The 14,659-nt window shown below is 47.7% G+C and overlaps 1 protein-coding gene across 1 annotated transcript in view; it reads left to right on the top strand.

Moving 5' to 3' along the window:
• The first annotated feature begins 3,719 nt into the window (after positions 1-3,719).
• Positions 3,720-14,659, top strand: part of LOC144159760 (uncharacterized) — a 125,952-nt gene continuing 115,012 nt past the window's right edge. The window contains exons 1-2 of the mRNA XM_077691453.1: positions 3,720-4,910; positions 5,018-5,108. Coding sequence (XP_077547579.1) covers positions 3,864-4,910; positions 5,018-5,108 — 1,138 coding nt within the window. The 5' untranslated portion in view covers positions 3,720-3,863. The remainder of the gene's footprint in view (positions 4,911-5,017; positions 5,109-14,659) is intronic.

Genomic DNA, 14,659 nt, shown 5'->3' with positions numbered 1-14,659 from the left:
GAAGGCCGAGCAGCGATCGCTTCAGTGCTGCCCGAGCTCCTGCGAAAAGATAGTCCATGAAAATGGCATCAGAACCATTAAAACGCTTTTGATGAGCTTAACCGGCTCATTTTGACAAGAACCGTCTTGGCACATTATGACGAAGCCAAGCCTGTCATAATCTCATGTGAGGCATCACATTACGGCGTTGGGGCAGTAGTGGCACAGCAAGAAAGTCTGAGAAGAGAGGCCCCGATAGCTTTTGCGTAACGCACACTGGGGGCAGCCGAGCGTAACTATACGCAGCGAGACCGGGAAGGTCTTGCGGTAGTGTTAACTGCTGACCAGTTCCACAGGTACATCCTAGGACGCAAAGTCACGTTCATAACTGATCATCAGCCTCTGGTTAGAATCCTGGGTCCAAAAAAGGCAGTGTTGCAGATGCTCTCGCCCCGCATGACACGATGGTGCTTGTAACTGGCAGCCTACGACTATGACCTCAAATACCCGGCGGGAAAGTTGAACCAAAATGCGGATGCGCTGAGCAGGTTGTCGCTACCGCAGTGCATAGAAGAGCCGCACGCTAAAGGTGACGTACTCATGTTTTAGGCCCTGTCACGGCCACCACTGACAGCCGGTGTCATAGCACCCTTAAACACAGGAAGATGAGACTCTCTCAAAGCTGTTCACAGCCGTACAAGAAGATACAATACAGCAGCTCAAGGGAGATGAATTCGCACCGCACCGCAGGAGAGGCTCTGAGGTGGCAATCAACCGTGGTTGTATCACTTGGCGATCCAGGGTAGTCATTCCCATGATGGCACGCAAACAAGCGATGTCACTGTTATGCAGGACATCGTGTTGTCAATAGAATGAAAGGCTGCGTGCACAGCTACTTCTGGTGGCCTGGCTTAGATGGCGACACAGAGGAAACAGTTTGATCGTGTGAGCCATGCCAGAGCACGCAGCGCAACCCAGCAAGGGCCCCAAAGCAGTGATTGACACTGGCATCAAAGCCATGGCACACATTGCACGTGGATTTCGCTGGACGTGTGGGCGAACATACGTTTTTGGGGGTAGCAGATGTTTTTACCAAGTGGCTGGAAGCGCGAGAAGTGAACCAGCATACGTCGGAAGCAGTGATTGTGGTGCTGCACCCGCCGCGGTGGCTCAGTGGCTAAGGCGTTGCGCTGCTGAGCACAAGGTCGCGGGTTCGATTCCCGGCCGTGGCGGCCGCTTTTCTGATGGAGGCGAAAAGCAAAAACGTCCGTGCTTACGAGCTTTCGGCGCACGTTAAAGATCCCCAGCTGGTCAAAATAAATCCGGAGCCCTCCACTACGGCGCGCCTCATCGCCTGCGTTGCGTCGGCGCGTTGAACCCCAAAATCAATCAATCGATTGTGTTGCTGCGCAGCCTTTTCGCTACTTTTGGCGTACCGCGAAAAGTTGCGTCTGACAATGGCGCACCTGTCGTGTCTCTTGAAACGCAGAGGTTTTGCACAGACAATGGATTCAGCCACATTACCTCGGCGCCGTACCACCCTGCCACCAACGGACAGGCAGGTCGCTATGTTGGCGAGTTGAAAACAGCACTGGCACGGGATAAGTCTGGTCCGACGTGTTGCCGGCTCGCGCGATTCTTGTTTCGGCAGCACAGCATCATCCACCAGACCACAGGAATAACCCCAGCCACGGCAATGTTTCGACGGGAGCTTCCAACCCACTTAGACCAGATCAAGCCTGCACCAGAACCAACTGAAAAACAAGAAAAGCTACCCAAGGGCCGAGAGTTAGTGGCAGGCAAACAAGTCATGGTTCGGCAGTTTCTAGAGGAGCCCAAGTAGATTTCAGGAGTCCGCGAGAAACAGATCGGCCACCAATCTTGATACGTCCGAGTTGGGGTAGGGAAAATCGTTCGACGACACCCGAATCAAATAAGAAAACGGGATACCAAGACAGTCACAGATGGCCCATCAGGGATGTTGGCGTGAGACCTGGATATAAATAACAAGGTTGACACGCCGGAACACCGGGGTAACCTACGAAAAACAGTCGTGGAACAACGTCCAGCTGAACACATCGCGAATGCTCCAGTGAACGGACGAATGTCTGACACAGTGAAGCCTCGGAATTGTCAGCGAGCAATATGCAAACCTCGCACCTACCCTCTCTAAGAGGGAAGAGGTGTCATGTACGGCGCTCTCTAAAGTCAAGTACTGCGCTCCGTTTAGCAGTGAGCAGAAGAGTACAGCCACCTGGTGGGGCCCACTTCAATAGTGACTCACGTGACTTAGATTGCGGGAGCCTGATGCGGCAGTGCGCGCCCAAGCATGACGCCGTTCACTTCCGGGCTAGTTCCTAATAAAGGACCTTCCTTTGTGTTTCATCAGTTGTCCACGAGTCCTGCATTCTCAACTCAGACTACCGAACTCCGGCAACTAACGGTATATCTGCCACTAACCACGGTTCCTTTTTTGTAAATCTACAGATAGTACTCGGGAGATTGCTGTGTAGTTTACTCAAAGAGTAGTGTGGTGATGCTGTGATGTTTACTAGACGAAACTTGTACACATGTAGAGGAAATTATGCACAACCGCGTGTTCTTTTGCTTCGGTGCGCAAACGGTCCTGCAAAAAAGCACTTGGAGGAATTAGGCTAAAGCGTGTGCGCTCGCCACGTGCTAAGTTAACAAACGTCTGGAAGTGGCATATAAAAGATCTCAGTGAATTAAGGAACCCATAACATGAATTGCAACATGCGGAGTGCACTCAGTTCGTCTAGGGTGGGTTGAATTGAAAAAAAGAGCAAATTGTATTGTTACTAGCGTACTTGCCTTTGCAGCTCTGGCTTTTGTCTACTTGCTTCTATTGCTTTAACTCCAGAATCTATGATAGTTATGCAGAATTCTGTGCGGGCACGGGTGGCACTGAACACAATTCGAAACATCAACTAGATTTTCTGCATAAACTTCTCGAACGAGGAATATGGCCCGCACATGATACGGTGCGCAAATATCGTGCGCGCATGTTCCACAAGATACGCTGCGGACACCACTTCAGCTCCTTAAGATGTATAAACAATATTTAAGGCCTCCTGATGATGAGGGCGGGGGGGAGCAAAATATGTTGTGGTCCGAATGTAAATTTGCTTGTAGGGTATGTAAATAGATAGGAGAGGAGTTCAAGTCGTTTTGGGTCGAGCATGCACAGTGGAAGATCTCACTGTTGTTATCTTGATTTACATTGTTTCTTTCATTATATTAAACCACGCCCCCATTTGTAGTTTGTTAAACGCTTTTTGCCATTGGGAAATATTAGGAGTTTATTTAAACTATGCACGCCGAAGCCAGCGAAGGTATTACGTGTTAAATTTGCCCTCGTTTTGAACCCGAAGAGCTTGGCTCAACAAGCAGAAAAATAAATGTGAACGACCTTGTATTTTAGGTTAAATTTTTTACGTGCGTTGTCTTCTTTTGGGATGTAGGTGAATATTGTCATTGCAATCGAAGTGATTTGCAGGTTGAGCAGTTAACAAGGGAATTGTTTGTTATTTTATATATTATATATATATATATATATATAGATATATATATATAATGTTACGCACACCATCAGTGCCGTATATTCGCGGATGCGTTTATGACATTTCAACGGTCAACCATCTGAGCAAGCTGATAGGAAGAAGAGGAGAACGAGGTTGCACTCCGGCTTGGCACCATCATTCACGGACCGCTCTACCATCTGCGCTCGTCCTACACCGTCCGACCTCACTGTAAATAAATCCATCTCATAACAGTTTGGTGGAGGTGCGGGGTACGCCACGTCGGGCCTCCAGGATTTCCGCCGCAGCCGACGTGTCGCGGGTCTGCCACCGCTGTCTCCTACGATGCCTCAAGGTGGGAACACTGCACCGGCCCCCACGCCTGGCTGGCATCCCCCGCGAGAGCCCCGAATGTTTACTGGGAACGCCGATGAGGACGTTGAGGAATGGCTGACGCACTATCGGCGAGTGAGCCGGTACAACCGCTGGGATACCGCTGCACAACTCGCGAACGTCGTGTTCTCGCTAGATGAGACTGCCCTGACCTGGTTTGAGAACAACGAAAGCAAGCTCACAACCTGGGACCGTTTCGTCGAGGAAATTTCAGCCCGCTTTGGCGACTCCGTCGGAAAGAAGAAGCAGGCTGAACAGACGTTGCTGCATCGCGCCCAAGTCCCAGGTGAGACATGCACCACCTACATTGAAGAGGTGCTAAAGCTCTGCAGACTCGTCGACCCCCAAATGTCTGAGGACGATAAAGTGGGTCACTTGTTAAAGGGGATCGCTGAAGACGTCTACAACTTTTTGATAGGACGTGAAAAGTTGGAATCCGCGTCAGACGTTGTTCAGCACTGTCGAACCTTCGAGGCGTTGAAGAAGCGTCGTATTACGCCAAAGTTCGGTCGCTTGGCTAATGTAACTACTGTGGCAAGCGTTGATGTGACCCCACCACCGGACTACGCTGAAACTATCCGGCGCATCGTCCGCGAGGAGTTGCTGCGACACCAAGAGCCTCGGCGCTATACTGACGGCTTGCACGTTCACGAAAGTTATGTGCTGCAAGATGTACAGGCCAATAGCCTCTCGCCTTCGAGTGCTCAGTTCCGTGATCCGAGCTATACGCCTCGCAATGAAAGCCCGCAGCGCCTCGACAATTGGGATTCGTCACGCTACAGCCACGATGTCCAGCAGTTCTCTCGGCGCCCTCAACGTCCAACTTACGACCAGCGTCCTCAGCGCCCGGCTTATGATCGCCGTTTTGATGGCGTCTACGAGAGATCCTTCCCTCCCCGTGAGCGTGACCTTCCCGTCTGCTACAACTGTGGTTTTGAGGGCCACATTTCTCGCTACTGCCGCCGTCGCCGCCAAGCTCCACGGTACCAGCAAACTCCCGTGTGGAACCGCCCGAACGCCCGAAATGCCCGCTACGACACTCGCCTGCCAACAGCTTTGTTCTCCGAGGCACCACCGCGCCGCGATTCACCGGCTTCTGACCGCAGCTTGACCCCACCCGCTTCACGACAGCGGCGTTCACCATCACCCCGGCGTCGGTCACCGCCGCCGGAAAACTAGCCAGCGCGGCCAATGGAGGTGAGGCCGCGGCACAACTGTCACGTGAAATGCCTCTTACCGGACAGCCTAACTGGGAACTACCTTCGCCTGTATCAATGCTAAAAAACACAGTGGAAGTATTAGTCGATGGCACCCGAACGATGGCTTTGATTGATACGGGCGCAACAGTGTCGGTAATGAGTTCTGCGTTTAAATCCCGTCTTGGCCGCAAAGTAATGTTTCACTGGGACAAAATGGTAACATTTCAAGGTGTCGGTGGTGAGTCCCTATGCCCACTTGGAATCTGCTCAGTGACTGTTTCGTTTGGCGGCCACACATTCAGGGCGGAGTTTGCAGTATTGCCGCGGTCAACTCACGATGTGATTTTAGGTCTAGACTTCTTGAAGCAGTGTGGTGCCACAGTTGACTGTCGTAATGGGGAGATATATGTGGACGGGACCGCCCTATCTGCCTTTGTAGAAGATTCTTCACCCGATACCACCCGCACACTCTGCGTATTGAGCGACACCATCATGCCGGCGCGGTCAGCCGCATTCGTGTCAGTCCTTTGCACGGGAACTGATCTGGATAAATTTGAAGCTTTGCTGGAGCCGATTCCCCTAAACTGTGCAAAGAAAAATGTATTGGTGCCTCGATCGGTTGTTACGGTAAACAGGGGACAAACCTCTGTGTGGACTATCAACTCTTCGCCCGAACCCACTCTACTTCCACGCGGGCTGAAACTTGCCGAAGCGATCGAATATTTTTCAACTTCAGTAGGAGTTTTGTCCGAAGCCATAAATCCGTCCACTGATCCTTCCCCGGTGGACCCTGCCAAATTGCAAAGTATGATCGACGAATCCCTTGAACCAGAAAAACGCCATGCGTTGGTTGCCGTGCTTGCACAATACTCACGCGTATTTGACTTCGGGCGAACACATCGATGCTCGTCAATACCGCCCACACGGACCCACCATTCAATACATACTGGGGAAGCCCGGCCCATTCGACAAAAGCCGTACCGCGTTTCACCATCCGAGCGTAAGATTATCAATGAACAAGTACGAGACATGTTGCAGAATGGCGTGATTCAAGAGTCTTCAAGTCCCTGGGCAGCTCCGGTGATATTGGTCAGAAAGAAAGACGGGTCATGGCGCTTCTGTGTTGACTATCGGCGCCTCAATGAAATTACTAAAAAAGACGTCTACCCTCTTCCCCGCATAGATGATGCAATAGATTGTCTTCATTCGGCTTCGTACTTCTCTTCAGTTGACTTGCGATCAGGCTACTGGCAAATTCCCGTGAACCCCGACCATAAAGAAAAAACAGCGTTTATCACACCCGATGGACTATTTGAATTTAATGTTATGCCCTTTGGACTCTGTAACGCCCCTGCTACGTTTGAGCGTTTCATGGATACGGTACTTCGGGGCCTCAAGTGGGAAGTGTGCATGTGCTACCTCGACGATATCGTCATTTTTGGTCGCACATTTCGGGAACACAACACGCGCTTGGCCACTGTTTTGGACTGTTTAGAAAAGGCTGGTCTCATCTTGAACTCAAAAAAATGTCGATTCGGAGAGCGGCAAACTCTTGTCTTAGGCCTCGTTGTCGACAAACATGGCGTCAGACGCTCTGCCTTGCCGAAGAAGCACGTCGGCTTGCCCGCCTGCGAATCCTGGCCTCCCAGAAGCGCTCTAAGCAGCGTTACGACAGTCGTCGGCGTGATGTAACATACACACCGGGTGATTTAGTGTGGCTTTGGACACCACTGCGTAAGCGCGGCTTGTGTGAGAAGTTCCTGCCTCATTACGTGGGTCCGTTTGTTGTGCTACAACGCCTCAGCGATGTCACATACGTCGTCTCGCGATTGACTTCGACTGGCGGACAGAGCAAAAGAACGCAAGTAGTCCATGTTGCCCGGCTCAAACGCTGTGAAGAACGCTCCACAAGCTGACTCGCCCTGGGGGCTTCGTCTGCGACGGGGGAAATGTTACGCACACCATCAGTGCCGTATATTCGCGGATGCGTTTATGACATTTCAACGGTCAACCATCTGAGCAAGCTGATAGGAAGAAGAGGAGAACGAGGTTGCACTCCGGCTTGGCACCATCATTCACGGACCGCTCTACCATCTGCGCTCGTCCTACACCGTCCGACCTCACTGTAAATAAATCCATCTCATAACAATATATATATATATATATGGTCGTGGGTTCGGATCCCACCTGGCGGGCATTTTTTCTTCACTTTCTTTCTTTCTTTCCAAATTCTTAATCTGTTTCAATGATCTACCACATCCTCCCCTTTGCTTTCCGAGGTTTTCTCGACTGCCAACCCTTATTTCTGTGCTATATATATATATATATATATATTTATATATATATATATATATATATATATATATATATATATATATAGCACCTATAGCACCTTATATATATCTATCACCTTTTCGAGCTATATCAGGAGTAGGATACGTGGGATGGAAAGCCCAATATACCTTGAACCATTACAACACCGGTGGTAATTAGGTAAACATGGTAATGATACAACAGCAACATAAAAGGAAGTACAGAATTCTAAAGCCAAAGTAAAGAATCACAATGAGTTGATCTAGAATGCGTGTGTGGGTACAATTACACAAAAAAATACACTCGTACAAAAAAAACTGAAGAAAAAACGATGTGGTACATTTGCATGGTTTAGAACGCTTGAATGTTAGTAGTAAACCCACGCGAGCCAAGGCAGGACTCTCTTGTAAAATCAAGGCACACGTGTCAAGTCAAGGCACCAGGGGTCACGTCAAGGCACACCTGGGGATGGAACGACTTCCAATGCTCAATTATTTGTGGCATGAAGCGATATTTAGACTTGTTCGTGTTAGGATGATACAGAGAAACCTTAAGAGCATGATTGCTTCTGCCTTGTGTGTGTTTGGCATATGTCACAATTTCATAGAACACTGGCCATAGGAAAAGGAAAGGATTCGATAAAAAACTTAAAGACCCCGTTCCGTGACGGGCAGATCAGGTGGTTAGGTTTAGTGGATAGGATTAAAGGAATATGAACTCTAACTTGGCAAGGATATGTGTTTTAAAATAAAAGTGGTTTAGGAAGTACGGTAAGTTTTAAGGAACTGAAGAAAAAGTGCAACGCTCGGTTGACAGTTCCTGAAGTACATATCTTTCTTACCATACCAAACACAATCACGTACTAAACACTTAGACTGACACAACAATTTTTATGTGACATATCCAAAAAAAAACAAATGTCACAATCGGTGGCATTTATCAGTCAACTGCGCACCCACACATTGCCCAGCTTCTACAGAAGCACCTGGGAGTCTTTGTGGAAGACATATCTGGCCATGCTGGTGTACCAGTACATCTGGATGACCGCCTGGAAGAGCAAGGGGTGCTACAGCCAACGCAGCATGCCGAATGGTGTACACCTCTTGTGTGGATACGCAAGGAAAACAACGATCCACACCTTTGCGGCGGCTATCGCTGCACTGTCAAAAAGGGTCTAACTTCACGATTAATTACAAGTCGCCTGCCCTAATTTTACTGAAGACAACCTTGCGTCCACATGCACAAGTTAGGAGTTATGGGCCGCTGAAGCCCTCATAGCCAGTCTACTTCGAAATAAGGGTAGGATGTAAAATTTTGCTTGACAATACTCCCGTTCTTTAAATTTTGCAAACAATATTCTTAGAAGTTGTCGGGCTGACACACTTGGAAAAGACGGGTTGGAGGATTACGTCACAACGTAATACAGTAATTATATAAGGCCTTCCAAAATTTTATCTCCACGAGAGGTGATACGAAAGAATGCCAACCTAGAAGTTATAGCCGCATATATTTCGTAGAGAAGGTACCACATCCTAAAACTAAGGCATGCGTAAACAACTTCCAACTGCTGCTGGGTGCGTGAAGCTGCAATATTTTGTACCATAGAATTGCCACCATCTTCCGCTAGTGGAACCCTGGGGAGATGCAAGGTATCTCACGGGGTTCAATTCACGTTTTCGTTATGTTGGTTACCCAAATGTGGTTTAAGTGTAGCGAACCTTAAATTATTGCGTCAGCCAACGCGGTAGCAGGCATGTAATGCCCCTGCTACACTAGGGTCCAAATGTCATTTGAACCAAATGTCATTTGACTGAAATGCCAAGTTGTGCTGCTACAATAGGTTTTCAAATGCCATTTGCCTCAAATGACATTCGAGCCAAATGAGCACCGAGAGAGACATTTAAGATTTCAAATGCCATTTCCAGCACTCTCGGACGCAGCGTCATCGATCGGCAATAAAATATATAATACTTCCTTATGTAAAACAAACAAAATATTCTTTTTTGTGAAACTTTGTTCATTGTTTATTTACTTAAAATACAAAATCAACATATTTAATTTTCATATTCTCAAAACCAGTGGGTCAGTTGCAAAAATACCAACAAAAACAACGCAAGGCAGCCATATTTAGAGTCAAAACTTGTGTCTCTTCTAATTTGATATCGTTTTACTGCCTCGGACTGCTCCTAAGTTTGATTGTTGTATTAATGTACGAAAACGGAACGGGGCAACAACAGCGCCGCAACAGCAGAGCGAACAGTTGTGAAAGCTTGCAAATGCCATCGAAATTGTAGTGTAGCACGGCGGATTCTAAATGGCATTCGAAGCAACCCATTTGAGTTAAATGACATTTGGTTCAAATGACATTTTGACCCTAGTGTAGCAGGGGTATTGGTGTCCATTTCAACTGATCGGAGCAGCAGTCGGAGCAGTAGCAGCAAGAGCGACTGACGGAGCGACTCAGGAGCGCGCTGCAGATACCGCGGTTATATAGCCGCTGTGCGAGAGAGAGTGATGAGAGAGAGACACGCATGCGCACTAACGCACAGCTGGCATGGCAAGGAGAACGTGCTAACGCAGCTGGCGGGCGAGGGGAAAGGATGAGGGTTGCGTACGGATTGAGAGAGAGACACTCATGCGCACTAACGCACAGCTGGCATGGCGAGCAGAACATGCTAACGCAGCTAGCGGGCGAGGAGAAAGCAAGAGGGTTGCGGAAGGATGCCGGATGGATGAAGGAACAGGCCGAGTGTAAGAGATGCCTTGCATCTAATAGGTAATGTATCACATTATTATTTTTCACTGTTCCACTTTAGGGAAGCTCAGTGGTTGGCTGCGAAGCCAAATTTTCAAATGAAGAACGCTGTCTGTGCTGCGACTGTTCTGCCGCAGTCTTTTCTTGTTGTCATAGAGTGTTTTTTTTCATTGTGTGGGGGGCGTAGGATTTCACAGGGACAACCGCCTAATATTGTGCATGGAGCGAACAAATAAAAGGCGCCAGGTAATAAACCGATAAAATTACAATAATGGAATCGTTGGAGAAAGAATTGCTAATAAAGGACAGTGTCGGCAATTGGCCTGAAAGCTTTGACCTTGATCCTGCGACTCAAAGAGTAGCGATACTAGGAGCAAAATTACTATACAACTCCGGATGCGATCAACAAATTTTTAATAATTTTTTGCTTGAGAACTGATTTTTAATGGAATATTTTGCACCTTACATAAAATGACGAATATCTCAGCTAGATGGACTTGTTGGTTTTGTAAGTTTCTGTCAGAAGCCTCAGACATAAAAAAAGAACAAGAAAAAGTGGTATGTCGTCTTTTCGCTTTCTTGTTTGTCTCTTTTTTCAGGCAGGGCCTTGAAGAAATCAATGACTCTGTCATGGACACTGGAAGTGTTCTATTTACAACTAAGATCAAGGAATACACTAAACTGCAGGATACTGCCGCCTCATGGTAAAACAGCAGTGCTCCATCGTGCGCCTCAGTAAAGTGACCTGTGGAATGTTATGATGTTGCTCCTCAGTAGTGTGAAGGGCAGAACATGAAAGGCATCAGGACTCCATTGTTACGATACACAGAGGCCACTCTCTGTTGCATGAAAGAGGAATATTTCACTTTTTATTTCACACAGGGACACACGAGATGCAGATGTGTGCATTGTAGCATTTGACGGGTAAGCACGAGTGTTTCCAGCATTAAAAGCTAAAAAACGACAGGAGAAAAGCCAGCAAGTTCCTCATTATACAGTGAGAAGTTGCGTTGATGGCCGTGTTCTTTGTCTGTCCTGCACTCCATGTGTTTCCTCAACTCCTCTGAGTCAGGGTTCCACAGTGAGTGCATATCGACAAATTGGTTTCAACAATTTGCTCGACTGGAGGCTCGACTTAAGGAAGAATTCACAAAACCATGGTTTGATTGGTTGTGCCAAAAAGGCCCTGGGCATATTCTTTATTCTATAGAAGTGCAGCTTGCTGGGCCAGTTGGTACATATCACTGGAACGGAAACCAGCAAAAAAGGACGGAAAACACGAGGACAGACGACGCAACACAACGCTAGACTAGCAACTGAAGTTTAATAGAAGACACCTACACACTCTGATAACGACAGTGTCAACGCATGCCAACACGTACGCGTGAAACGAATGAAAAGGCTATTTTTACTAACTACCTCTACCTTCGTATCAACACCACTCAAATTTGGAGGAAGCCGATTTCTTTATCGCTGAGGGTGATAGACAATGCGCTAATGCAGTTGCCTTCCTGCTGTTGTCTTATGAAGAACGCCTCCAGTATTTCCCTCTCATTCTTAGTCCTGCCTTTTCCAAGGATCGTTACACTATCAAATGGGGGTTCGCACTTGAGGGTTCGCAGCAAAAAGCGCGGTGTCGTTGAATTTGGCGGTCACCTAAAGGGACCACCAAACTGAAAGCAGTCAAGAGACGTCTTGGCATGGGGAAAAATCAGATGTATGCACTTAAGGATAAGCAAGGCAATGTCATCACAAATAGGGATAAAATAGTCACAGTGGAAGAGGAGTTCTATAGGGATCTGTACAGCAGCCGTGACATACAGGATAATGCCGAACGAGACAGTAGTTCAGAGGAGATAGACATCCCACCAGTAACTACCGAAGAAGTAAGGAAGGCTTTGAAAGAAATGAAAGGGGCAAAGCACCTGTGAGGATCAGATAACAGCAGACCTCTTGAAGGATGGCAGAAAAATTGTACTTGAAAAACGGGCAAACCTGTATACGCAATGCCTAATGACCGCAATGGTACCGGAATCTTGGAAGAACGCGAACATCATCCTAATGCATAAGAAAGGTGACATGAAGGACTTGAAAAATTACAGGCCGATCAGCTTACTGTCAGTCGTCTACAAGGTATTTACCAAGGTAATCACTAACCGAATCTCTGCAACCTTAGATTTCAGTCAACCTAAAGAACAGGCAGGGTTCCGTAAAGGTTATTCAACAATGGACCATATTCACACGATCAATCAGGTGATAGAGAAGTGCGCTGGGTATACTGAACCCCTATATATAGCCTGCATAGATTATGAGAAAGCATTTGACTCGGTCGAAACCCTAGCAGTCATTCAGGCATTACGGAACAAGGGGGTAGATGAGCATTATGTAAGAATGACTCAGCGGGCAATGGAGCGGAAAATGATAGGTGTAACATTAAGGGACAAGAAGAGAGCGGAGTGGGTCAGGGAGCAAACTGGTGTTAAAGACATATTAGTAGAAATTAAGAAGAAGAAATGGACGTGGGCAGGGCATTTAATGCGAAGGCAAGATAACCGCTGGTCATTAAGGGTAACAGAGTGGATCCCTAGAGAAGGCAAGCGTTGCAGGGGGCGGCAGAAAGTTAGATGGGCAGATGAGATCAAGAAGTTTTCGGGGATAAATTGGTCACAGTTGGCACAGCACCGAGGTAATTGGAGAATAATGTGAGAGGCCTTTGCCCTGCAGTTGGCGTAGATAGGCTGGTGAGGATGATGTAAGAATACTAGAGGATATCTACAATGGGTCTACAGCTACCATCATCCTCCATAGGGAGAGCAGTAAAATACCTATAAGGAAGGGTGTCAGACAAGGAGACACAATCTCTCCTGTGTTATTCACAGCATGCTTACAAGAAGTATTCAGAACGTTGGATTGGGAACAGGTGGGAGTAAGGGTTAATGGAGAATACCTCAGTAACCTCAGATTTGCTGATGATGTTGCCTTGTTAAGTAACTCAGGGAACGAATTGCAAAGCCTGCTTTCCGCACTGGGCGAACAGAGTATAACCGTGGGCCTGAAAATTAATATGCTGAAAACTAAAGTAATGATCAATAACCTCGGGACAGCACAGCAGTTTGAGATAGGTGGCGAGGCAGTGGAAGTGTAAGAGAATATATCTACTTAGGCCAAGTTGTGACCCCAGATCCCAACCATGAGGCAGAGATAATAATAGGATCAGAATGGGGTGGGGTGCATACGGCAGACATTCTCAGATAATGAATAGCAGCCTACCATTGTCGCTGAATAAGAAAGTGTATGACAGCTGCATCTTACCGGTACTCACCTACGGGGCAGAAACTTGGAGGCTCACTAAGAGGGTTCACTTAAATTGAGAACGACTCAGCGGGCCATGGAGCAGAAAATGATAGGTGTAACATTAAGGGACAAGAAGAGAGCGGAGTGGGTCAGGTAGCAAACTGGTGTTAAAGACATATTAGTTGAAATTAAGAAGAAGAAATGAACCTGGGCAGGGCATGTAATGCGAAGGCAAGATAACCGCTGGTCATTAAGGGCAACAGAGTGGATCCCTAGAGAAGGCAAGCGTTGCAGGGGGCGGCAGAAAGTTAGATGGGCAGATGAGATCAAGAAGTTTGCGGGGATAAATTGGTTACAGTTGGCACAGGACCGAGAAAATTGGAGAATAATGGGAGAGGCATTTGCCCTGCAGTGGGCATAGATAGGCTGGTGATGATGATGATGATGAAAGGGACCACCATGCATTAAGGGTCTGAGAGGGGTGGTAACATATCTTTTTTCTTGGTTTTTGGGCGGAGGAGTTCGTCAATACACCATCGGACTCGAACAGCTTGGCCGGGCGTGACAGCTACAGTCACAGCGATTCCGACTACAAAGTTCATGATGCAGGTGCGGGAGCTCAACTATTTGACTCGAAGGAGTCGAACAGTTTACTTTGAAAGATTTTTGCAGATGTGTTGTGACATCCCTCACTGCAGATGCCCAGGTTAGCAGGAAGGGAAGGTCGTCAAACACAGTCTTGGTGCAGATAAGAAATCTAAGCCCTATGTAGCCACGGCAGTGCGCGTACTTCAAAGCAAGCGCCTACCAAAAAAGGTGCAAAATGCAGACGTGCGGTTAGTGCATCACGAAGTTTAAACCACCAACAACGTCGTGGACGTGCGAAACATGCAATGTCCCTTTGTGAATGCGATAAAGCAACCTCAGGTTGTTTCCTCGCAATCTTGTCATGTGTCAGGGCACCCCCTGAGAGGGGGACGCATTAAACCCCCGAAAAACAGGAAAGAAAAGAACAAAGGAACGGCCACTTGAAGTGCGCGCCAAGAGCGCGCCAATCAGCAAGGGCCAGCACCGACGCACAGAGGAATCATGGGAAAACTGGCAGCGCACTGGTCGGCCAATCAGGGAAGGCCAAGCATGGGACAAGTGGCGAGATGACCATGTAAGGACAGGGAAGAAGCAAGAAG

This window comes from Haemaphysalis longicornis, unplaced genomic scaffold (assembly GCF_048455015.1).
Source record: "Haemaphysalis longicornis isolate Haplotype H1 unplaced genomic scaffold, Haemaphysalis longicornis Haplotype H1 scaffold_10, whole genome shotgun sequence".
Lineage (NCBI taxonomy): Eukaryota > Metazoa > Arthropoda > Arachnida > Ixodida > Ixodidae > Haemaphysalis > Haemaphysalis longicornis.
Note: the sequence above shows the minus strand (reverse complement) of the source record. Positions and strands in the feature narration are given on the sequence as shown.